This window comes from Cynoglossus semilaevis, chromosome 9 (genome assembly GCF_000523025.1).
Source record: "Cynoglossus semilaevis isolate Cse_v1.0 chromosome 9, Cse_v1.0, whole genome shotgun sequence".
In the NCBI taxonomy this organism is placed as follows: Eukaryota; Metazoa; Chordata; class Actinopteri; order Pleuronectiformes; family Cynoglossidae; genus Cynoglossus; species Cynoglossus semilaevis.
The window spans coordinates 10,477,812-10,502,786 of NC_024315.1; the positions used below are offsets into that span (position 1 = coordinate 10,477,812).

General features: G+C 40.0%; 1 protein-coding gene across 8 annotated transcripts; it reads right to left on the reverse strand.

Annotated features, from left to right (window-relative positions):
- Positions 1-59: 59 nt before the first annotated feature.
- sh3gl2a (SH3 domain containing GRB2 like 2a, endophilin A1) lies at positions 60-24,959 on the reverse strand. Of its 8 annotated transcripts, XM_025058308.1 has the most exons (16): positions 24,095-24,959; positions 22,594-22,683; positions 21,703-21,813; positions 19,944-20,127; positions 7,283-7,351; positions 7,130-7,202; positions 6,680-6,823; positions 6,319-6,452; positions 6,071-6,229; positions 5,245-5,348; positions 5,034-5,149; positions 4,410-4,424; positions 4,262-4,273; positions 3,869-3,880; positions 2,369-2,380; positions 60-2,260 (listed from the first exon to the last, which is right to left on the reverse strand). In XM_025058308.1, exons 4-16 carry the CDS (start codon positions 19,986-19,988, stop codon positions 2,064-2,066), a joined length of 1,092 nt encoding a protein of 363 aa, XP_024914076.1. In that variant the 5' UTR covers positions 19,989-20,127; positions 21,703-21,813; positions 22,594-22,683; positions 24,095-24,959; the 3' UTR covers positions 60-2,063. The 8 variants fall into 8 exon arrangements, with proteins under 8 accessions (XP_024914076.1, XP_024914080.1, XP_008315400.1 ...); XM_025058312.1 differs by lacking the exon at positions 19,944-20,127; XM_008317178.3 differs by lacking the exon at positions 4,262-4,273.
- Between the last annotated feature and the right edge of the window lie 16 nt (positions 24,960-24,975).

Genomic DNA, 24,975 nt, shown 5'->3' on the forward strand with positions numbered 1-24,975 from the left:
AATATCCATAAAAATAAAAACTCCCAGTACGTTTAACAAGAAAAATAACTAGAAAAAAACATTTCTATGTATTTATTGGATTTAATTATATGGACTTATCACATTTTCTTCACATCAAGCATACAATCTTAAATCCGGTGCATGAGTGAAATAAAACAGGAAACCAAACAATCCAAAGACAATCATGTGAAGCACAGAGAATCCCTCCTTTCCAAATGTTTCTGGATTATATAGTGAGTACATCTATTCTTTTGCTTATACTTTTGCCACAGTTACAAAAATAAGATACATTACTGTAGATGCACAATGATATATACGAGGTGAAACAAAACACAAAAGCTGTACAGTCCTCATTGAGGGCAAAGACACACAAATAGAAAAAGAAATTAAATAGTTAATGTAAAGACTGAAGAATTGGATTACCTTTTCAGAGTACAGGAACGAACAAATTCATAGTTCTTAAAAAAAAGAGAGAGAAATATACATGTAAATAATACATAGCATGTCACATTTGAAGTTTCATTGAATATATTGTATTGGTCCTACGATTGAAGAGACATCCATGATTTAGGCTGAACACTGTCAGAGACAGTAAAATTAAATATACACCCCAGCAGAAGAGGTTGTTTGCAAATTCGCAAACCCAGGAACACACGCCTTCCCAAAAATAAATAAGTGCACATTTCTGCAAGAGAGCTGGAGAATGGAGTTATAGTTGAGCACAGAGAATATTGCTGGAGGTTGTCCATGACACTGACGCTGCGAGGCCTCAGTGTTAAACCGAGTGAATAATGACTGAGGTTGGCCTCATTTCTACCTTATCATTATTAAAGACATGAAGCGAGCCCAGATTTAGAAAAATAAACATGTAGATAAGAAATAAATTATTACTGGCGTTTATGTTTATATTCATTTAAGGGAATGGGATTTGGTGTGGGTGTTGCATAATTTCACAGGATATAACATTTTTACTAAAACTAAAATAACATTTTTACTATTATACTCTTCCAGTTGTGCGCCCCTTTGACCCCAAGTCACAGACACAACCAGTGACGTGGTCGCATACTTGGCTTTTTCAGTCCAAACCAGTTTCCTACAGACTGCTACACTACAGAACACTTACAGGACTAGAAGGAGTGCAGCGAGGGAGGAGCTTCCACTGCAGTCCCTGATAAAACTGTTGAATCACTGAGGATTTTAGTTATTATATCACAACACATCAACCCTCCTCCTCCTTTCTTTACATACTTGAGCATCAAAGCGTATGCACCGTAGTTTTCTTACATCACTTGAGACAATTTAAACTTCACTAATAACTGGCTTAGATATTCACATAATACAGTATTAATACAGTTTGAACCCTTTCTTAGTAAATAGACCAAAGAACAGCAGAGAACAAGATTGCTTCTCATTTTGCATCGGACAGGTTTATTGACCTCTGTGTTAGGAGTCATATTAGTGTTTATAGTTACCTTTGGTTTCTAAATCTCATACGATGGTTCATGCATACACAATGTTAAAAAAAGAAAAGAAAAATATTACCACAAGTCGTCTGAGGTCGGATGTTTGAGGACATGACGGGGACGGAGTGTCTCTACAGGTAGTGGTTAAAAACAAAAACCTGTTAAACATAGACAATTTGTTAAATAAATTGAAGTAAGAATAAATTATCAACACCTAAGTCATGCTTGATCTACAGTCGCTAACAAACATGAAGCAAAAGTCCAGAGGAAAAAGGCTTTAACTACTGGAATGTTTCCACGTGTGTGAGAGGAAATGTGAATGTGTGGAGTCGTTCTAATCGACTCTTAATGTGACTGACAGCAAACGGAGACAAAAACGATCGAAAAGCAACAGCATTATCTTAACATCATCGTAACACTTGGTAGGTGAATACTCGCCCTAATTTTTTTTTTTTGCCAATACTGTCCATTTTTGTCTTGCTGCGGTTTTGACTTGAAGGTAGAGGGAGTTTGAATTAGGAATGTTTAGGAGAACATGACTGGGAAATACTGTAAGAGTGGGCGGCCACTGTTGCAGACACAGCTGGGAGTGGGTACATCCTAGTGTGGCAGTGGGACCAGGATGTCCACGTAGTTGATGGGAAAGAAGCCGGAGTTTCCATGCAGCATCCCCTCGTACCAGTTTTCATCGATCTTGTTGGTGAGGGTGATGATGTCGCCTTCTTTGAAGCCCAGCTCGCCTTCATTTTCAGGGTCAAAATCATACAGAGCCCGACAGCAGGGCTGGTCCATGGGTGCTGCAGTGAAGAGAGACAGGTGGACGGAGGTGAAAGACTAATTCAGGCAGAAGGATAGATTTGGATTAAATGACTTCATCGTTTCAAAAAAGTTTCAGAACCACTCACCTGGAGATCGGGCTGAAGGTGTTGAGAGAGTCGGAGGAAGCACGAGGGAGGGGACAAACCAAAGAAGAAGTAAGAGAGATCATTACTTATTGCAGTTATACTTGGACAGACATGTTTTATTTTAAAAAAAATGTTTCCTGTTACAGGTGGTCCTCGATTTACGACGTTCTCGACCTATGGTGGTTTGTGCTACATTCACTTTCTTTTGTTTTTTTTTTGCCCTTCATCATGGCTCCCAGGTGTAAGTCAGACTCCACTGATGTTTATGTCCTAGATTCCTTAGTGATTCCCAACCACTGTGCCGTGGCAGACCGAAGGTGAGGTTGCAAAAAATTTTTGTTTTGTTTGTCAATGCGTGACATGCAGAACAATTTAATCCCCTTCCACTAGATGGCAGAAAATGGCCATGGAAACTAAAAAAAAAAAGTGAATCAGAGCTGTCGAAGGAGATCTTTATGAGTGTCTTTCTTCAATTCCTGCGAGTATATCAGCATGTGTTCAGGCTGAGATTTTAGTGAAGTTTGTCAAATTTTAGTTTGGTGGTGTGCCATGGAGTTTTCCTAATGAAAAATATAGACCGCAGCACAAACAGTTGGGAAACACTGTCCTAGATTATGATGTTACGACTGAGTTAGCGTAGGTGACTGCCATGGTTATTTATTTACAGTATGTGAATTCAGACTTATGGCCAAAATTGAGTTACGAAGCACCGTAGGAGCGGAACTGTAAGGTCGAGGAACCCTGTACTGCCTTTGACACTGTCACAAAGTCTTTGGAGAAAACATGAATACGTTTCAGATGGATGTGACTGACTTTGAGGAGTCACATATTGCTCCTTCACTATTTTGAAACTTAATTCTGTAGAGGTGAAAAAAGCTTTAAAATTCCAACATGACCCAACCAGTGTACAGAACATGTAATGAATTTGTTCATCACGTCCATCGTACAAAAGGCTTTTCCTTTTGGGATAAAGATGTGTGTGTGACTAAGCTTGCACTTAAAGCCGCAGGCTGGTATGAGGCAAACTCTACTGGTAATTTCTTTTGTAACTGGAACTCACAAACTAAGAGCTGAAATTATTTTTGCTTTGACAAATTAGATCACGACACACACCCATGACATGGAGAGGAAGATTTTTGGCTCCGAGCAAATGTCAGACTCCAAGAAGTTAGTGCTTCAGGACATTACCATGTGACACGTGAGTGAGCCCCACGGATACTGGTATGTTGATTTTCTCACATTTGTACCAGCAACATTTTTTAGCCTTGATTACAGTATAAGACACATGGTAATGTGTTTTTCAAACAATTCCATGACCTTGTTTAAAGGAAAATATGATTTTGTTTAATGAGGGCAAAAGAGGAAGCAGAGGTTAGAAAGAAACAGCACTGCAGACGAGGTGCACTGCAAACACCAAAACACCAGTCACATAAAAAAAAGCAATAATTAAAAAAGTGATGGAAAGATTTTTGCATCTCTTTCCAAGTCACTTTTGCTCACCTGGAGATCTTGCTGCAAAGAGGGAATGAAAAAACATGTTGAATAATCAGCCCAGAAATGTATTAGTATCAGATTAGAGACAGTGACGGTGTATCAGTGTGAGGAAAAAGGGAGAAGGGTGTTGAAGGAGAGGGAGGTGATGCATGGAGTGGACACTGAAATGAAAGAAAGTTAAAAAACAAAGATGGAATAAAAATGAGAGAAGATTCAAACAGAGAGAAAATTCTCATTCCCTCCTAATCGTCTCCCTGTTTCAGTCCACAGTGGGTGGACAACACTTGTCTCTCTGCTGTTTGAATCTGCTGATATGATCAGAAGGGAAAATGACCAAGACCCATGAGATGGAGTCATGGAGGAGACATGGTTTGATCCCAGGATTCACTTATGTCTCACCTGGAGACCTTGCTGCAAAGAGGAGGGAAAACAAACAAACAAAAAAAACAAACAAACAGAAAAAGTTCTTGGTGGAAATGAAGCGATGGTTGGATGTAGAAACAAACTGAACAGAACAGACACAGAGACAAACAGACACCTGGCTCACCTGGAGACCTCGCCCCTAAGAAAACAGAACCATAAAAGACAGAGGGAAGTGCAGAGATGTATTTACTGGTTCAACATTAAGGGTTCATCTTTCAACGGAAAAAAAATTAAAGAATTAATTAATTAGAACAGTTAGCAATGAAAGTGCCATAAATTCTCATATGTTTTTTCAAAAATGTATTCTGAATGGAAAGAAAAAATCCAAGTTAGACTGTCAGCTGTAAAATAATCTACATTTCTATTTGTTCTTGGTAATTTTAATATTTAATTGAGTGCCATTTTATTTTAATGTTTTTATGCAAAAGGTGAATTTTATTAAATTTTATCATAACAGTGATCTGTTCTCTAAGATCAATGTGGTGAACCATATTCAATTGGTTAGAAATACTGGGTAAATGCTGCATATTTACTGTTAGCCAATAACATCAGACCTTACTTCATATTGAGAATTTATGGCAAATATTAAAAGTTCTTAAAAAAGATGAAAAATAAAAAACATTTCACCAGTTTTGGTCTTTGTTTCCATATGTCTTAGAATCAAATCCTGTTTTTACATAAATGGTAAACCGTGATGCGTTCACTGAACCAGATTTCTGGTTTCTGATTCAAATGTTCTGGCTCTCACCTGGAGAACGAGCACCGTGGATCCCTCCATTGTGGTTCTCACTGAGGGAAATGTCCAGAGATGTACGGGGCTTAGCAATAAACTCTTTCCTGGGTTTGTTGGAACTGTCCCTTATCCTGAAGTTAAATCAAAACACAAAAACACAGAAGTCCTAAATATAAGTTATGAAAAATCAAACATTCTCCTGCATTAAAGTTCCCTCAGGACTGACCGCTCGTCAAGGTTATTGGAGAGCTGTGTGAGGATCTCTGCAGCCCGACTGTGGTACTGCACCTGGGCGTGGACCAGAGCAGCTAGCTGGCTCACTTGTTCAATCTGAGGATCGACGGGGGAAAAAGAAAAAAATTAACTGGACAGTCATGACATTCTCTAATCCATTTAAATGTCTAAAAACATGATTATAGTTATTTTAAAAAAAAAGTAGTAATAAAAACAGTCACATCATTGTTGGCCTTGTTCACAGGCCCATAACATTATTATTTTGACAGAAGAAAGTCTAGTCTACTTTGATGAGTTGAGGGTGTCGTTAGGCAAAAGGAGGGTCACGGGCTGGACGTGAACCATAGTGTTAACACCCCAATCTATGTTTATTTATATATTTTTTATGTTTGCTTTGTTGACTAATCAATCTGTTATCTTTAAGTGTTTTTGTACCAGTTTTGAGCTTAAAATTTCAATAATAAATAATAACTCAGTGACCGCAGTCAAAGAGATGGTGAAAAGACGTTATTAGAATTGGTCACATCAACCATTAAGTCATTCAAATGGTTTAGTCACCATTAACCCAAATGGTTTGGTTTGTGGAAGAGGATTTGTCATTTAAATTTAACCTGTTCATTGTTGACATGAATTGTTAAATAATCTTAGATAATCAATTAAAAGTATTGATAAAATAATTATGTAACAATCCTTCCTGTCAGAAATACATGTTTAAAGAACATTTCGTTTATGTGGATTAATATGAACAGAAAGAATAAAGTGAAGCTTCACCAGAGGCTTCTAGAAATGGACGTGTTAGTGTCCGTGCTGATGCTTACGTCACTCTCCAGAAGGTTGAACATGCTCTGCTCAGCAATCTCTTTGGAATCATCGAACTTCTCCAGCGCCTGTTTGATCTCGTCGTCTGTCACTTTGCCCTGACGTTTCTTCTTGTAGTCGAAGTCCAGACGACGGCCCTCCATCTTCTTCAGGTGATGCTGCATGAGTGGACCGGACGTCAGTAGGTGAACTTTTGACCTTTAGACGGCCACAACATCATAATGCTAAGGGATATTAGTGTGTGTACCTGGATCTCCTTCAGATCTTTTTCATGGAGGTTCTGCAGCGGATCAATAAAGTTCTGTTTGACCTCCATGTCCAGAGCGTCTTTAACTTCTCCCAGTTCACGCATGGACTCACCAGCATCAATGAGGGCGATGCCTGAAAAATATACAGGTTTAGAGCGTAAGAGAGAAAAAAAAAGCATCTTTTATTTCCTCTATCTCTAACTCATTAGAATCTTTAGTACTTTATTACATTAACATGACAAAGGCGTCAGCGTATCATCACAGTGGTAACTGGTAGTTTAGGGCTTAGTAAATACACCCCGCCCCCCTGTTTCCCCCTCCTCCCCCTTCAGCCAGAAGCTTTGATATTGTGCAGCTCACCAAAGGTCGACTCCTCTCCGAGCTCCCTGCCAAACCTTTGCATGGCCTCTCCCAGGGTGGTCTCAGTCTGAATGTAGCCCGGCCCCTTCTCTTGGCCCCGCATACGTGACATGGAGCTCATCATGCTCATCTTGGCTCTCGTGGCTGTCAAGAAAAGTAGTGAAAAGTTGCACTAAAGGACAAATTCAGCAAGTCCAGTTATGTCTAAACTGTTGACAGAACAGAACGGTGCTGATGAAAAAACATCGACTCAAATTACTGTGGTGTTGTGAACTCTGTCATGTAGGTTAGGAGATGAAGTAGGAGAAGAGAAGTAGGAGGTTAGCAGTGAACTGTGTGAGACATTCACTGAACTCTGTAAATTCCTAAACTGTCTTAATAACATGTTAACGTAACAAAGCGAAACACTGATGAACTCTTTCTACCACAAATACAGAAATACTTGTTCACCTGGGTTTGGCTGCAGATACTCGGTGGTCTTGGTAATAATATCCAGCACTGCCCGCGAGGTGGTGTCCACCCGCTGTCGGGAGAAGAATACTGATGTGAGCAACGAAAAACAGATAAAGCAGAACTAAAAGTCAATTTGATGTGACGTCTTGCCTTTTCCATTTCAGTGAAGTCTTCATCGAGCTTCGTTCCCTCTGCTCCTCCGACTTTCTCACTCACTTTCTGCAGAGGAAAAAGACAATTGAAGAAAAAGTCATAAAGGCTTCTTATTTGTGGACGTTTTAAAGTGTTTTTCAAGGACTTCAGTTTTATATTACATTCAATTTTACATTCCTTGATACAATTCAAGATACAACTGCTCCTACATGATAAAATACATGAATTCAGTTATTTCTTTGTAAAAAAAAATTGGAAAATGATAATTTGAATGGTTTTGACCTTTGATTCCCTAAAAGTAAGTGAGTACAAAAATTTGTTTACATTTTTTTTCCTAAGACAAATGCAGTAATGTGGGGAGAAATGAAAGTCAAATATGGGTGAAGGTAAATATTAATACATTGAGTGACAAGTGGCAAAGATACAGTGTAGATCCATATGAACATGTCTTGTCTGCCTGTTAATAATATGGTCTGCAATGTCACCAAATGCCATGAGGGGGCAGACATCTGATACTACAAAGCCAAATTGCCCAGAAGGCAGAACATGAGAACAAATGATAGAAACAATAATAACTGATGTTGGAGGAAGCAGTCAGCTGTACACACATTTAGGTCGATCTAAGATGTTTCTGGAAGAAGAGGCAATGCCAGAAATTGCCCTAAATAAGAAAGCAAGAGTGAGAACACACACAGACACAGACAAATAGATGTGCAAGTTTCACAACCACTGAGCTGGTTGCCATAGAGACTGTTCTCTGTGTTCAGCTCTTCAGGGGGACCACAGTACATCTCACTTAGTCTTATAATAAATAATAAATAACTCTGTTTTGACGACCATCACTGCAAAGAACACGGCAATAATCTGAGCTGTGGATGTCTGTAAATTAGCTTAATCTGGTGTAAATAGGAAGTAGACCAGATTAGTCCACAGCTGTGCCACACAGTCTACCACTCCATGTCACACCTGGGCTAAATTAATGTCTCCAATGTTATTTTCCTTTCATATAGCGATCTGACTCATCAGTCATCTGTAAAAACCAAGTGGAGAGATTACAGGCGGTGGGAGATCAGAATGCGTGAGACTTTGAGGTTTAAGGTTTTTGTTCGAACACACATGGAGTGAAACCCATATACGTTTTGACAAGTTAATACAGGATCTAAACCCCCATCTGGAGGTGGGTTAGTTAATGACATTAGTTAAGGAGCCAGGGCACGTTACCAAACTAGGGGTCGCTGCGCAGTGAATACCGTGTTATGTGCCAGTGTGAACACGACAGTAGTTTTAACATCGTTTGATATTTTACTTATGATTTTGGTTGTAACTTAAAGAACAATGTCCCCTCACGACAACTACTAACTGGAAAATGCTTCAACCAATCAGTGATCACGCTGTTCTCCTAATCTATCGCTCCCTCACCCATTTCTCTCCTCATCGTGAGGCTGTCACATCGTCTCGGCCCAACAGCTCCTCACCCTTTCTGCAGGGGAAGGATGTGAGAAGGTGAAATAAGCAGCAGCGTTGGGTGAGTTCACAGGGTGACCCTAAAGGCTCTGTTTCCTGCCAAAAGGAGCGGTGGTAGAGATGATGCGTGACGTCATCTGTGATGTCACAGCTGACGACGTCACAGACCAGAGCAGATGTATCTCATTTCCTGTGGCAATGACGATGTCACACATTTGTGCTTAAGGCTGACCCGGATAAATACAATTTATCCTGACAGGAACACGACTGCCTTTAATGGAACTTGAGGTCACACTAAGACGCAGTCGCCACAGTCGGTAAGAACGGCTAACGTCAAACCCATCAATGTCAGAAGATTCACAAAGTGAAACGCTATCAATGTTGGTGAGGGGCAGCTGAAAACTGAAGCTTTACGGTTCATGTGAGGATGATGATCTTTATTTATATTTTTTTATTTTACTGCCGAGTGCACAAACAGAACCAGGCTGACTAACTGTGCTTAATGGAGAGAGAAAATCACCCCAGGGATCTGGCCAAAGGCATCAGGGCCGTCTGCCCCAATCCTCTCTCGCATTATCATCGTCATCATTATCTTCTCAGGGGTCAGACGACAGAATGGCCTGACGTGCTCTCACAGTGGATTGTTCTAAGATTACATCACTGCTTACTGACGAAAAAAGCACTAGAGCTATAACCTGCACCAGGTGACAATATTCATGAGGCAAAATTAAACAACATAATGCAACATAGGTCATTGGATCGTTGGATCTGTTCATTTTATTACTTAACATGTAATGCATCTGTTTATAGGGCGCCGCCCTGGTGGTTTTTTGTTGCAGCAACCCTGTGCAATTTTGCAACAATTTCCTAATGTGGTATTAATATAGTTCAATTGAAAAATGTTAGGAAAAATATGCGGAAGTATAACTCAACACACGAACACATGCTGGGCCTTGAGATGGTATTTAAAGCTCCTGCAATGTATAAATAACACTGTATTAGAGCAACGATTAGCAGAAGGACAGCTAAAAGCTAAAGTTCCAAATCTCAAATGTCCTACACCGCTGTTGGGAAGGACACATTTACAAGGGATTTTAACCCCCCTGAGGTCACATTGGTGCTGCAGAGTCCAACAAACAAAATTACCATCAGACACAAAAGACACGAAAGATAACCTGTTGTTACTGTCAGTTAAATGAATCACTAAATTACACGTTTTTATGGTACATTTAGGATAAAAAAAGATTTAGCCTTAATCCTCAGCTAGAGCTGACCGGGGTTTTCAGAACCAAAGGATAAACCTCGGAAGGACATTGATACTTTATTTATTCCAAATCCTTTAACTGTGCTTCGTGACCTAAGAATAGACCTGAGCCCTCGTCAGATTGTGAAAAACTCACGTGTTATTCTTTTAAATCTGCCGTCAACACAGCTTTGTCTACAGCTGTTCTACAACATGACTGGCAATAACGATTAACGACAACCACGCCATCGAGACCCAGAGAATCAAGAGCTGCGTACAAAAGGCAATCATTGAAGCCTTTGGATGAGCTGTTCAGATCAGACTGTGGGTTTCCTGACCACAGGCGGGCCGTAGAAGCATCTAGATCTAGACAGCACAGAGTGCCAGATGACTGCACCGTCAACTGGTACCTTGCATGTTACTTCCCTGACCTCTGTGCTTCCACAGTGAAGAGACTATTGCTGATTTAATCTGAGTCGTAAGCCGTTGCATCACTCTTATGTAACAAGACAGTTAAGTCTGTGGTCGGGGAGGACACCAAATCTGTCCACGCACCCGCTGGTAAATGGAGGGGAGGGGGGACCAGCTGGCACTGTGTGTGTATGTGATTTTATATATATATACTGTATATGTATGTAAATACAAATAAATACAAATATAAATATAAACAGAAATATATACAAATAGAAATATATACACATATATAAATATAAATATACAAATATATAAACATATACATATATGTATTTTTTTCCTTTTTTGAAGTAAGTTTGCAAAACTTGCGTATTTCCTCACAACTACTTGACAGAAAACATCACAGTCTATGAATTAGGAATGTTGTTTTATATATTTTTAAATGAAATTAAACTAGAATGGTAAAAACATTAAATATATTATTGAATATTTCATTATGAAAGTTTGTACAGCAGATTAAATGCACATATGTACGTAGTAGCACACAGTCATACATTTTACAGCGGGTGAGTCACAGGGACCGTCATGTGTCACCAGACATTTAGGTCAACGCTGATGTTTTTACACACAGTGAATCCACAACGTGAAGCTGCAGCCATTTTACAGTGCACACACACCTACAGACTGTGAGTCTCTACTGAAAACAACAACAACCATGAATCAAAAAGGATGGAGACAAACAACCGGATCACTGTGTCGCTCTACACTGAACACATTTCATCTGCATAACTGTCACATCAACGAGAAAAAAAAAACGTAATGAATCTAACACTCTACAGTGTGGTCTTTACAGCTTTAATGCAAACAAATTCAAATTGAAATAAAATATTTGATATTTAACTATTTGACTTCTTGCAACAACCTCTGAAATACACACATCTGCAGTACAGTATTCTAAGGCAAAGTAGTGCATGTTTCAGAATCGTATTAGTACGATATATCCACAGCACTGGACTGAGACAAATGTCCAGTGGAAAAAAAAACCTCACTCTGCAAAACACAGAGACAGAGTGAATGAACTGCACTGGTCTGACACATTATGAACAGGAGAAGAAGAGTCTTAAAAAGGCAGTTTAAAGGGATCTGACGAATCAGTCTTTTAAGCAAATGACTAACTAATATAGGTATTATATATTCCCACACTCAGAGAGTAACAGAGTCACTGTTAATGTCAATGTAATTCTAAATCCTTCTTTTTACTGTACCTACTCACAGAACAAATTATAGCAATTGACTTTAAATAACCACCTTTAAATAGTCACTTATAATAATTCTGCTTCACTCTGTGACTATTGTGAGGTTGAACGAGCGCAATTATGAAAATTACCACGTACGACACTAATTGCAATCATGCAGCGATGGATGAATTGTGTCATAACTGTTACGCACCGAAAAATGCACGTGTGCTGAGGGAACACCCGGAGGTGAAGTCAGGTATGAATGACAAAACAAAAGCTGTGAACAGACGGCAGTGACACAACGTGTTTTTGTGGAGGAAGTTAAAATCGGAGTGAGAATTGATTGTGTTCTAACGGCTGAGGTGAAAGCCCACGTCCTCATTGGTTTATTTACTGAACAGATTTTGTCCACTTATAATGGATGCTGATGTGAAGAGACCTTTAAAAACCAATGAGGCACATCCTGTTCCATCCTTACCCTCATTACTGTCCTTTCACGGGCAAAATTATGCAGAACTGAAGGCGAGCTGCTCCAGCTGCCTCCAAGCTCTGGCTCCAGGCTTGTTTTCAGACATCTGCATGGTGTGTTCATTTAACTCTCATCTGTTCAGCAGCTCCCTCTGCCTCCCTCCTTCTCTCTGTCTCGTTTCTAATGGTCTCTCAGCTCCTTTTCCACTAAGACACACGTTATTTGATTTTCTTTTTCTGTTTTGGTGAAATTGATCAAATTCAGTTACATTCCTGAGGACAGTCTGATGGTCAGTGAATTTTAGATGAAACACATTTTCATACGTCTGCAGGGGAAACAGTGTTGGTCACGACAGAGTGTTTATTCAGGGATGGTTTATTCCACAGCTGAAAATACAACTAAGCCAAATGAGGCGTGTGAATTATTTACACCTCTCTGGACCAGACATCATTTTCATCCTGCCCACCAGAGATTCACATGTTGCCTGTGGGCTAGTGCTAATGTTTACTGGATTGGTTAAATACTATAGTCTTTTCAATCCATGGCAGCTAACTCACAATTCACTTTAACAATTCCAATTCTAATCAAATGTACAGTTGGCATAAACTACTCTTGATGCACATTGAGATGCAAACTATGTTTTATGTAAAACATTATTCTTATTTTGCTTAAGGAAAAAATCCATTGCAGTCTGTTTCAATTCTTCATTTCTGGTTAAATCATCATCAGTACTAGACTGTTCTAGAAATGTGGATCCTGTTCGTCCCTCAACTAAGACTGGGTTTTAAATGTGAATGATGGAGTCTGTAGGTTCTACACTTCACAAACACCATCAGATTAACGAATGTCATAGGACTGTGCTCATGGATTCTGTGGGTTTCACTTCATAACGGGATTTATAATGAGATATAGCCGCTTCAGTGTCGCAATTAACCTCCACAACAGTCTTCTTAGTTAGCCAGTTTCAGTCTGTAGGGCTGTGAGCTGTTTTCCCTGATGTCAAATGCTTCACATATTCACGTTCATCTTGTGTCTCTTTGGTCCATGACACCTGGTCATTCACACTGAATCACTGCACGACCAGTGAGTGAAGGACCCCAACCTTGTGCAAGGTCTCTGGGGTTGTAAACACAACTGCAAATTAAGCCTTTCATCGTGTCCAGACCACAGAGCCACAGGAGCTGTAACCGAAGCCAATAACCAACACTGGAGTGACTGTAATGAAGGCGTCAGGATAATGGATCTGGGCAACAACCATGAGCCTGACATGTCTCTAAAGTAGAGACGAGTTCCAGCACTGGTACTGTTATTTAGTCTTATCTGTTGTTCTCAGTTATTCCCTGATATATCCTTGAAATACATAAATGTATTGATATATATATGTACATACATATATATAAATATATATATACATATATAGACACGTAAAAATATATACTGTACACACACACACACTCATAAATATACAGTACATATATATGCATATATATGTATATATATATATATATACATATATACATACACATATACACATATATACACTGTTTTTCACCACTAGCCTTCTCCTTTAACATACTCTATAGCCACAAACCCCTGCCTCCAGTGTCTGCAGTGGTTGACGCCCAGAATATATAATATATCACTCGTGAATAAAACAACAACCTCGGCCTGAATACTGATGCAGGGAGAGTACGATTGGATGGAGAGACGAGTGAAAGAGAACACTGTGATTCATTGTTTGACGTAGCACAGAACATGTACAGAGATGTAAACGCCTGGCTTTAGTTATGACACAGAGATTCCTTCTCACTTTTTTTTAACGAATGAGGAAATATGAGTCCACCTCAGTGCTGCACCTAATCAAAATGTGCCAACAGCGTTTTACCACAGGACAAGCTCAGAATAGGACAGTACAGTGGTGCTATGATTACAGGCCACTAGCACATCATTCTTTTACATAAATGTAATGCCGTAAAGTTGACAAAATATATTCGGCAGAAGAATGGGACTAGTTTATGCTGATTGGTGATTGACACATCACAGTGTTTGTTAGTGCTGTTAACCAAGCCTCACACAAAATTAAAATGCTACTCTGTTTTTAATGCTAAGCATCTGGACTAAATACACACTAAATCATATTGTCTAATCTTAGTACCCCAAAATGTAATGTATTAATACGGTATATAAAGTATATTCACTTTATATGAGTAAATATATATTTAATTTCTTTTTAAATGTACGTAGCTAACATTTTAAAATTTGAAAAGTAGCTCCCAAGCCAAAAAAGCGTGGACACCCCTGATGCAATGCTTTTTTATGTTAGCACTTAAGCTACGATACCACATCGTAGCATGTTAGCCCGACAGCGGCATTGACTGAAAATAAGGACAGAGTGTAAAAACCTTCACACAAGATGAAATATTTTCTGTGACTCTGCAAATTGTTTGACGGGATTGTTTGAATAATAAAAAAAAATAAAACATTTTTCCACCCTGTGAGCAGCGTCTGTCACTTTTTAAAAGATGTCATTTAAACCTCACTGTGATTCCTACTCCACTGATTCCATATGTTTGTATAGTAGGTCAGAAGCCAGTAGGCAATAATTCACTGTTTTGGTTTTATGAGCTGTCAATGTGAATAATAATATTTACTTGAAGCACCTTAACGGAGCGACAACGTACACCAAGCTGTCAATAAACTGACACTGTTGCTGTAATGCATCGCAAAATATGTCAGAGACGGAGAGATGGATTTCCTCTACTGTAAACTCCAGGAGTGGAGCTGCCTGCAGGAGACCGAGTCAAAGAGGAGAAACATTTGGATGTTTGCCCTTGTCAGAGGGACTGAAAGTACTTCATTATAGTCAAGATAGACCAAGGAAGGGGCAGAAATCCAAAAAAAGTCTGGCTCTAATGTCATGAGTCCCTTTTTATATCCCTACAGGAAATAGAAATTGAAATCAATTCAAGGGGAGGCAGTAAATCCAGCTGGACCCAATCCACCAAAACCACTGCTGCAATGCTGGTCCAAACCTGGCCAGGACTGGATGTAAAGGGACAGCAATAATATTTTTTGTAAAAACATCTCCGGTGTATGTCCTTTGAGTATGTCGTCTGTTTGACAACTGGAAATGTCGTCTTTATCTGCTGTGAGTCCAAAGGAAATGTAAAACACTGGGTCTGTAGACCAGCAATATATAAAGATTAATGACATGTATTGAATTCTCACCATGAACATGTTCAACCAATCAGCTACTGACCCTACTCTCTTTAAACACATGACCATATGTGCTAAAAAATGTACAAATCCAGACAATTTTAAAGGACCAAAAATAGCTAAAAAAAAAGAACTGTAATAGCACTTTAATGTTGTTGATGTTTTACTTCACTGTTTATTGTACCGCCTAACACATTTCAGAAAAGAGTTCAGATTTGTTGACTTGCTGCTGTTCAGACATGTTGTATTTAAAGAGAATTTTCCTTCCTCCTAAAAATAATAAATATGATTTCTTCCATTGAATCTGTGACAACAATACACACCTGAAAGGTGGCCCACAGCACAATACAAGTGTGATCCCTCACCTGCTCTGGTTGTTCAGCATCTTCCAACTGTCTCCCCCTGGTGTCACCCCCTCCCACCCCCCATCCCACCCCCACTTGCTTGTCTTTTCTTATCTCTCTTCCTTCACACTTTTTAGTTCCTCCCGCCCCATCTGTCATCTCCCAGCTGGATCAGTTTTACGCTGCACTGCAGTCCTCCCAGTGAGGATCCAGGCTGCATGAGTCACCCACTCACAATCTGCTGCCCTAAAGCTCTTTAGCCCCATCCAAACACCCCACTGCTGTCCATGGGCACGCATGAGCCCACCGTGATCCACGCTCACATGAATCCCAGGCCACGACGCAGTAATTATGGAAAAACTTAAATTCACGCACGACATCCGGTTTACTCCACAGACTAGTTTAAAATTCAATCAGGACAAGACACCAAGGGCTCACATTAGTATTCAGTAGACACAATGAAATAAAAACATGTCACAACAAAGTCGGCCAGAGAATGAGGAATGACTGCTCAACGATCCACCGGTGGAAAAACGCTGCCAAGATTTGATTTCTGCTTTAACTTCTACCACACTTTCAGACAGAGCTGGTGTTCTTTAACGTTCCAGCTCCTTAAAGACAGATTTTCTGTATCACACTTAAATACGTTTTACAGCTACAACACATGCATAATATCACTGCCCACATTTCACCATGGTAACCAATTAAGGAATATTCCATTGAGTCCTGTTCTGGGGAGTTTAAATAACAATTATTTGTCATTTTCTGTTGCAACAAGAACAGAAAACTTTCCAATAAAAATTGTTTTTTTGTAAGAAGTCTTTATTGGTTAGAGTAATTATTTTTTTTAAAAGATACGATCACCATCTTCTACATAGAACCATCTTCTACGTTTAGAAATAGTCATATTTTATAGTGTAGATGACTTGGCTGAAGTTAGGGTCACCATCACCGACCATAAGGTTACCTTATTGTTTTGCATTTGTTAATGACAGTTGTCTTGTATGCACATTTTTAATTGCTGTTGACACATAATGAACACAAAATCTCCCATAATAATTCAACTAAATCAACTGTATCTGTTTTAAGAAAACACATTTCTGGAGGATAAATCCTACGAGAGCCGATTGATTCACACTTTAATGTAGACTTTCCAGGGCAAATTTCAGCTTATCTCCTCTCTGCAGGAGGTTCTATTTTAAGAACACATTCCTGGCTCCACTGCATCACAGTTAAGTTACAGTTAAAAAAAAGGTATTTTTTAGCACAGAAATAAGAAAAAAAAATACAGGCAGCTCAGCATGAATCCTTCGCTCAAATACTACACACTGTGACATCACTTTTGTCTGTGGATATAAATCTGATCGTCCTGGTAATGTGATGAGAACCCGACACGTTTTCCAACAGCGCTGTAGACTTCAAATTAAACCCATTACTCCAAGTTAGTATATTTAATTACTGCATTAAGTGGTGTTTAATTATGTATAAGTTAATCAGCAGCTGATATCAAATAGAAGCTAATGGAGACTTACAGGAAAGAACTTGTGTTTTTCTTATTTAAAACGGCAACTGTTATTAATGCACCACTCAAGTCTGAGCACGGATGTCCTTTGAGGTAGAGAGAGAGGAAGGGAGAGGGAGAGAGAGAGAGAGTGGTGCTTGAAGGCTAAATAAATTACTCAGTGACGAATGTGAGAAGGTGAATCTGAGGTCTAGTGTGGGTTTGAGGATCTCTTCAGCCCTGTGCCTTTTAATCTGAGATTTTTCTCATAAGACCCAATAAAGTCTTCAACAACAACATGCTGTGAGCCTTCACGCTCAGGAATGATGACGGCGGTAAACGTCAAAGAGTTGCAGGTAATTCTGAAAAATCGGGACAATAAAATGTCTATAGGATCAAAAGGACATTTAAGAGCCACAGAAACATCCAGCCATGAAACCAGTCAATAAAAATGTCATTAATAAAGACTGACATACAATAAAGTGAGCTCACAACGAGGGAAAAGCAAGTGCTCACAGTTTATCGTAGCATGCAGAACCTTAGAATAATAAAAAAAAGGTTTCTAAAAATAACCAAGGATGAATTCCCTCTCAATCTCCTAATGAATGCATGGCTTACAACTGCAGCTGTAATTTCATGCAGGCAGCCCTCCTCCTGCTGCAACAATTCGTGACACAGAGGAAAGAGCTGACTTGCATGAAGAAGCCGTCATCAGTGCAGACAAATCTGTCTTTTTAAATCCCTGATTCCAACCCCTAATCTCCTGATGTCTCTTCCTACACTCCTGGTGGGAACTCCTACCAAACAGACAGCTGACAGAGCCTACGACTGTCCTGACAGCACTGGGAGAAATGACAGTAGGGTGTAAGAGTACAAACACAGACACGATGACACTGACACGTTTAAAATGACAGAGCAGCGAATTCAGGACAAAAGGACGGTTGACTAATGGGAGACACGAGACTCATCGAGGAGAAGGAACACAGTCTGTGTCGCCCAGGGAGAGCGGCTGTCAGCTTCTATTCTGCTCCAAAGAGCTCTGGGACAACAGTGACACGTCCTTTGACAACCATGTGACAACGCTGCTATAACGTATATATGAAGAATGTTTGTGAGTTTGATTTTCAGTTTGTAAATTCTGATCCTTTGGGAAAACTAACAATGTCAGAATTTATCAGAATCAATGCAGTGCTGTAGAGCAGCCATACTGTATTGCGAAACGAAATATCACAATATTTCAGTGTATTGATAATTTCTTAGATCCAAAGTAAAAATATTTGGACCCAGGTTGGGGTCAGCACTTTTTCTAGGTTAGCCTAGATGAGCTGAAAAGCTCAAATATGATGAATTATTGTTTATACCTGACATGTTATGGTGGATTTAAATGCATTTATACTCAAAATAGTAGTTTATTTTAAAAATATGTATTAATAAAATCCAAATATCAGGGCTCCAGTGTTCGAGCACCCTTAACAGGCCAGCCGCCGATGGTTGGTGTGTATGAAACTGATCAAAAATAAGTAAAAGCACTGATATAATGCCTTTTATGTAATGTTGTCATCACTGACTTAATAACTGATTAATAAATAAAAAAATAAGTCAAAATGTAGCAGCATTCCACTGTTGACAGTGACTATTTCCAGTTTTTAGCTAGCTGCACACTGAAATAGTTGGTAGCAAAACAGCTCTCCTGGAGGCATCCATCTTGTTTGCTTAGCTCATCTCATTCCTGTTGTAAACTTGATAAACAATAGAAGATTCCACCAGGTTCCACTGGCCCTGAGTGGCTTGTTTGAGGAGTGAAGCTAATTATGACCATCACCCTCTGGTAAAGACCACAAAGCTGTCAGATGAGACCGTAAATATAAGCCAGTCAAAGCCTTAGGAGTTAGTACTGAGCTGTGCTGCAGGGACAGATCTGTCCACGCAATTAACCCTGAATGTTCCATTTGAGAACAGTGATGGAGCTGTGATTGGCTCCAGACTTAATGATGGTTAAAATGCCATGAAGTGAGACGAGTGAGGGAGAAGGGGTTTGAAGCCAAAAGAGCCTTGGTTCGAACACATTCACGAGCACTGGACTGAAAACAACAGATGATTCAGCAGTGGAATCAATAGAGGATAAATGCGTTTAGAGGGCGCCGAGGTCATGGCGTGCTGACGGTGGGGGAGGCGGATTTCCGCTGCCAAAACGCACTTAGCGATTGCATAACGTTGTGTAACTCGGGATTTCCCAGTGTGGTCGCCAGAAACCGACGCTCGGTTCACCGTGGTTCTGATCAGGCCTGTAGAGAATGTGTTTGCTAACGGGAGCGGCTGCATCTCTGCTGCTTCCCCCTGTACGGAATGTCATCTGAAGGGTACAGACGCCTCAGGTGTGACGGCCATCAGCAGCGTCACGGCGTTCGATCATCTCTATCACACACACACGGGAAACCGACACTGACTTATTGGTTAAGGGGTTGGTTGAGTGTTCTATAAATGGAGGACGCAGCTGGAGCAGTGAACTAGTCCACTGCTGCAGTGCTGCATCACAGCCCTCCACACCGTGGAGCTCATTACAACAGCGGCAGAATCCGAGTCTAATCTCATCAGATTAGAGGTGGCACCGTGTTAAAGACATGGAGGCGTCAGGAGGAGTGGGAGAAAAACATAACAAGTAAAAAAAATAAAACACGTTTCATACACACGAAAACACTCTCCACTGCCACACATGAACGGTAAGGTATGGGTGAACCTGCTCTACAGAACGTCGCCGACTCCTCTTACCTGAGTGGCTTTGTGGAATTGCTTCTTCAGCCCCGCTACAGACATGGTTGCTGGACGGTGGCTTTGGTGGGATTATAAATGACAAGAATGCGGAGGCTAAATCTCTGCGCTAATTTTATCAGGTGATGCTGCAGCAGTCGTGACTGTAGTCCGGCTCTACGATGCTCTTCTCCAAAGGGATCTCCTGTGAGAAAGGGGGGGCTGATCATAGTCCTGGACACACCATTGGATGACATGCCCACACGTCTACGACGGTGCTGACGTCGAAATCAGCACGTTTAAAGCGACCGCCTCCGCACTACAACTGGACTCGGTACTGGGGACTTGGTACTCTAATCTGAGCTGGTGTAGTGGTGAGGCAGGAGGGGGGACACGGGGGAGGACTATCTAGGGATGAGATGTAGCTACAGGAGGTAAATCCAGTAAGAGGTCGTGGCTGAAGAAAATATTCACAAACGAACGACCGAACGAACCAGAGCCGTGTTTAATACCGTAGGTTTCTGCCTTTGTCGAGCGTCCACTGTAAATCAGCACCATGGACAACGCCCAGCAGCCGGCGCTCAAACAGATGAAAATGATAGAAACGAATCTGAATCTACAGTTCAGTTCTACAGTTTAAAAATAAATTATATATAGCACGGTTTCGTGTAATACACAAGTATAACCAGTTATATATTTATATATACATGTAGCACAAAGTGCTGTAAAACGGTTTAAAGACTCAACGACCTCCCTCCCCCACATAAACACACACCCAATAACCAAAGCTCACTCAAACTTCCAAATAATTGCAAACTAAAAAAAATTATTTGCCCAAATGGGAAATCTCCTTATGAATTGGAATAAAAAATATTTCAAACATCAAACTAAAAGTTCATTATTCCATATCATCAGCAAATCAAAGGATTATTTTCCACTGTTTTCTCCAGAAATCCCACTAGTACAAAACAAATCTCTTCTTTTTCTACATCCCTGATATTCTTGGTCTAATATATACACTTCTGTTTCCCATCATATTTCTGAACATCTCAATCTGATTCTCTAACGTTTCTTTACCATCCCCTGTATTGTGAGAGACAGTGGCTGTCCTCCTCAGCTTTTCAATCTTGCTGTCATTCTATCACATGTTATTTCTGATATACTGTCCTCTGACCTGTCCATTCAGTCCATATTCACATAATAATCAACACACTTTCTATTCACAGAAATAACTGTGGTATATTTGAAGCATAAAGGAATGTAATTTACAGCCTTTTGCTGACACTGTGGTTCTCCTGGTTTGAGTGACCTTTGACATCTACTGCAGCGGTTAGCATTTAAGTGTGGATGGGGTGCGATATTTTCGAGATTTACATAATTCCTTTTTTGGGCAACATTTGTACAGGAATTCTGTCTGTTTACATTGTTTTTTTAAGATCAATAAGTATCTTTGTCTCGTGTAATATTTTGACATTACAGAATGTACCTTTACTGAACTCAACCCTCCCTGCTGTCTCCACACAGTAACTGTAACTCTACAGCTGTGGACAGTTCTGGTGAAACGGAGTGAACAGAACAGAACAACTCTGTAGTCACTGCCTTCGAGATATGTATTTTAAACAATTAAACTAAAGATAATATAATATAAATACCATATTTCAAACATTTGAACGCGTTTTAATACAGTGGATATTTATATAAACAATAAAATAAATTATCAAATGTCTGAGCGTGTGTTTTTGCACACGTAACACACTGTAGGTTAGACTCATTTACCTACCGCTTAGTCCTTGTCAGGGTCGCAGTCGGTGGAGCCAGTCCCAGCAGGCACTTGGTTTGGGGGGCGGGGTACATAGGAACTGGACAGTTTTCACTCCATCGTCCAACCAGCCTACAAAACACAAAGGTTAGTGGCGCCATCATCTGTTGATTTCTGGAACACACATTCATACCGCAGGATTTCTTTTATTATATTATTTCCAATGGTCGTGGCGCCATCTCCTGACAACTTTTCAAACCTTCACAGTGTCAGCAGTAAATAAAAATCAAATATTCTACAGATTCAAATTTCTAGAAAATATAGTGATTTATTTTTAATAATTTTATAAACATATAATATAGAAATATTTTAATAATTATAAAATGTAATGCATAATAGTATATCGGACATCCCTGATTTCAGAAGAGCTTGAAGACAATTTCTACGACCAAAGATATATTATTAGGAATAAAACAGTATCAAAAACGACTCAAGTTTTCATGGAAGAGGGAAAAAACCAAAATAAAATGGTGCAGTTTGTAGAGCTCACTAGTCCACAGCCAAGCAAATGAAATGTTTTGCTGTCATCTAGTGGCCATATGTAATACAGCCGCTGATATTTTATAAATCAAATCATTATTTAGATAGTATAGAGACAGCGGTAAAACGTGTATTTATCTGTTCATATTATAAGTCCGTGATATTTTGCCGCTGATCAAACACGTTGGTCTACTGAGTGCTCATGTTAAATGGTCTCAACTGCACAGTTGAACGGTCATTTGTCACATATTTGCAAGTCGTGTGACAGAAAACCAAAAAAAGGTCAACAGAGAGGAGCAGGTTCATGTGTTTGTCTTTTCTAAGGCCTACCATCCCCACTTCATTCTCCTCCACTTAAACATGCTAATGTACCTGTGCTCTGCTCTAATTGGTCCCAGTGATGCTCGCCCTGCTCCACCTGTGTTCATGGGAAGCCTCCATTCAGTCCTGCAGTCAGGGCCCCTGCCAATGTGCAGCGTTAATAATATGCAAACAAACATTTCTTTGTTGTTGGGCACTTCTTACACCGACCACCAAAGTGAAAGGAAGAAAGGGAGAAATTAAGTAAAGGGAACAGTAGAAAAAAAGAGGGCTGGGAGAGTGGGGGTGCATGAATTAATTAGTATGATTACCTGAGGTGTAATACTTTATAGGGGGTAATCTGCCAGCCCACTTCTTACCCTCCAAACTTTAGCCAGCCTGCTAATGAACGCCATAAAAAGTTCGTCAAGGTGGAGAGGTGCTTTGAGGGGCCGTACACCACAGACTACGGTGTGATTATAAATGCTGGTGCGGAAAACAAAACATTTCTGCCCGTTTTATAGCAGCATGTAGCGCGGATGTACGAGGGTTGTTTGTTTGATGATAAATGCAAAGAACATCATCGTACGTTGTCAAGCATTTCTACTAACGAGAGGCAAAGAGGAAAAAGACAGTCTGACACACTGTCTTTAGGATATCAGTTTGAGAAGACGACACACAGATTAGATCCGGTCGCCCCTTGTTCCTGAGGTGATGTTGAGGACTGCAGTATCCCTCACACCCCGTAAGAAGAGTGGATTAGAGGCCAGATCAATCCTGCTCTCATTCTCCTTTTGTCTCGTTTCTTCTCGGCGTGAGCTCAGGCCACGGCTTTAGAGAGACGGCTTCCATGAGCAAAGCTTTGAACAGTCCACGGAGACGCGGGGGGCGTCAAAGAAAAACAGAAGTGCAGGACAAGACAAAGGTGGGAAGAGAAAAACCATACCAAAAGGTACACAAAATAATGAATCTATCGACACAAACATGGTGACAATACGGGGGTGAAAATCTGAGAGTGCCTTCAGTGGGATACAGATAACTCTTTTACTCTGGGCCTCTGTTTTATCACAAGGCATCAAAACATAGCTTTGGTCCCCTGAGAGGTTGGCCTTTTTATCTGCTCCCTAGCTTCCCACGGCAGGCCACATCCACCTATAATCTGCTGCCGTTTCATGTGTGAAGCACTGAGGAGGATAAGGGACCTGTTCAAGTGAAGATCAATGAGGTTGTGTACATCGCACATGAGCATCAAGAGGGAGAGATTCCATCATCTGATCTAATGAAGACCTAGACCTGAAGCTGTCATTTAAGATCGAAGTGATTCCTGACGAAAGGTCAAGTTAAGACTCCGGATGAATGTGTGACAAGTGTGATGAGATGGTGTTAGATGTCTGCAAGTGGTGTCGCTAAGAATGAGAGGTCACATGATCTGATCCACAGTCCTGTTTACTGGAAATGTCGACCATGAGCCGAGCATTGTCATTTTAAAAGGTGTCAAAATGATCATGAGCCAAACGCATCATACACCAATAATAATACTTAAAAAAAAGCAGAGACAAATTCAAAAACTCACCTCTGACAGTGGTTTCGATCAGTGACTTTCAAAACTTTTCTCTCACTCTTTAGAGTTCTCTTCCTTCTTCAGCCAGTCTGAGTTTCTTTGAAAAGAAATAAGTACAATGAAAAACAGACAGCAGTATTTGTTCTGATAAATGCATAGTCACATACAGTACCTTCTGTGCTCCATTAGCGATGATGGAGATTACTTTTAATGACTCTACAGGCTTTTAAAAAAATAAAATCCTAGAGCCTCAAACATTTTTGCTTAATACATTTAACCATATGTGAAAGACCAAGAGATTTTTTTTTCTTTCTAGTAATGTCTGACATTAACCTCTTGCCAATATCTGATTTCCAATTTCGACATCAACCATCACTGATATATGCAGCTGTTTGATATTAGACAATTATGCTAACACCCTTAATTATTTCAGCCAAAACTGTCACAAAAAAGAAGAAAAGTAACACAAAACAGTGACATAAAAGTCTTCTAACATGTGACCTTGTTTTTAGTCCACCATTCCAGCCCAATAGAACAAACGTTTGACAAAATAAAACACAAAACCTTTGGAAATGAACAATAAAATCAAAAATCCTTGACAGAGCTGAAGGGAAAAAGTCTCAGTTGAAGTTTTCCTTTTTCTTTGAAAGTGACGTTTACATAAAAAGGAGGAACCAAAATGACACCCAGTTGATTGTGTTGGAATGAAAGAGAGAGAAAGGGAGGGAGAGAGGGAGAGAGAGAGAGAGAGAAAGAGGAAGAAACTCTGAATTTGCTGATCAAAGACATTCCCAGAGGAAACCTCTTTAATGAGAACTTTACAAGAGAAGACGAGAAGAGGGGATATGGCACACCATTCCTAAACAGGGAAAACTAAATCATACGTGTGTGTG

Bases quoted from the DNA above. Each gene is read 5' to 3' on its own strand.
- sh3gl2a (XM_025058308.1), bottom strand. From the start codon at position 19,988: ATGTCTGTAGCGGGGCTGAAGAAGCAATTCCACAAAGCCACTCAG. The intron at 7,352-19,943 runs GTAAGAGGAGTC...TTTCCTCTGCAG, and splicing joins AATTCCACAAAGCCACTCAG to AAAGTGAGTGAGAAAGTCGG. The intron at 6,453-6,679 runs GTGAGCTGCACA...TATATTTTTCAG, and splicing joins CGGAGAGGAGTCGACCTTTG to GCATCGCCCTCATTGATGCT.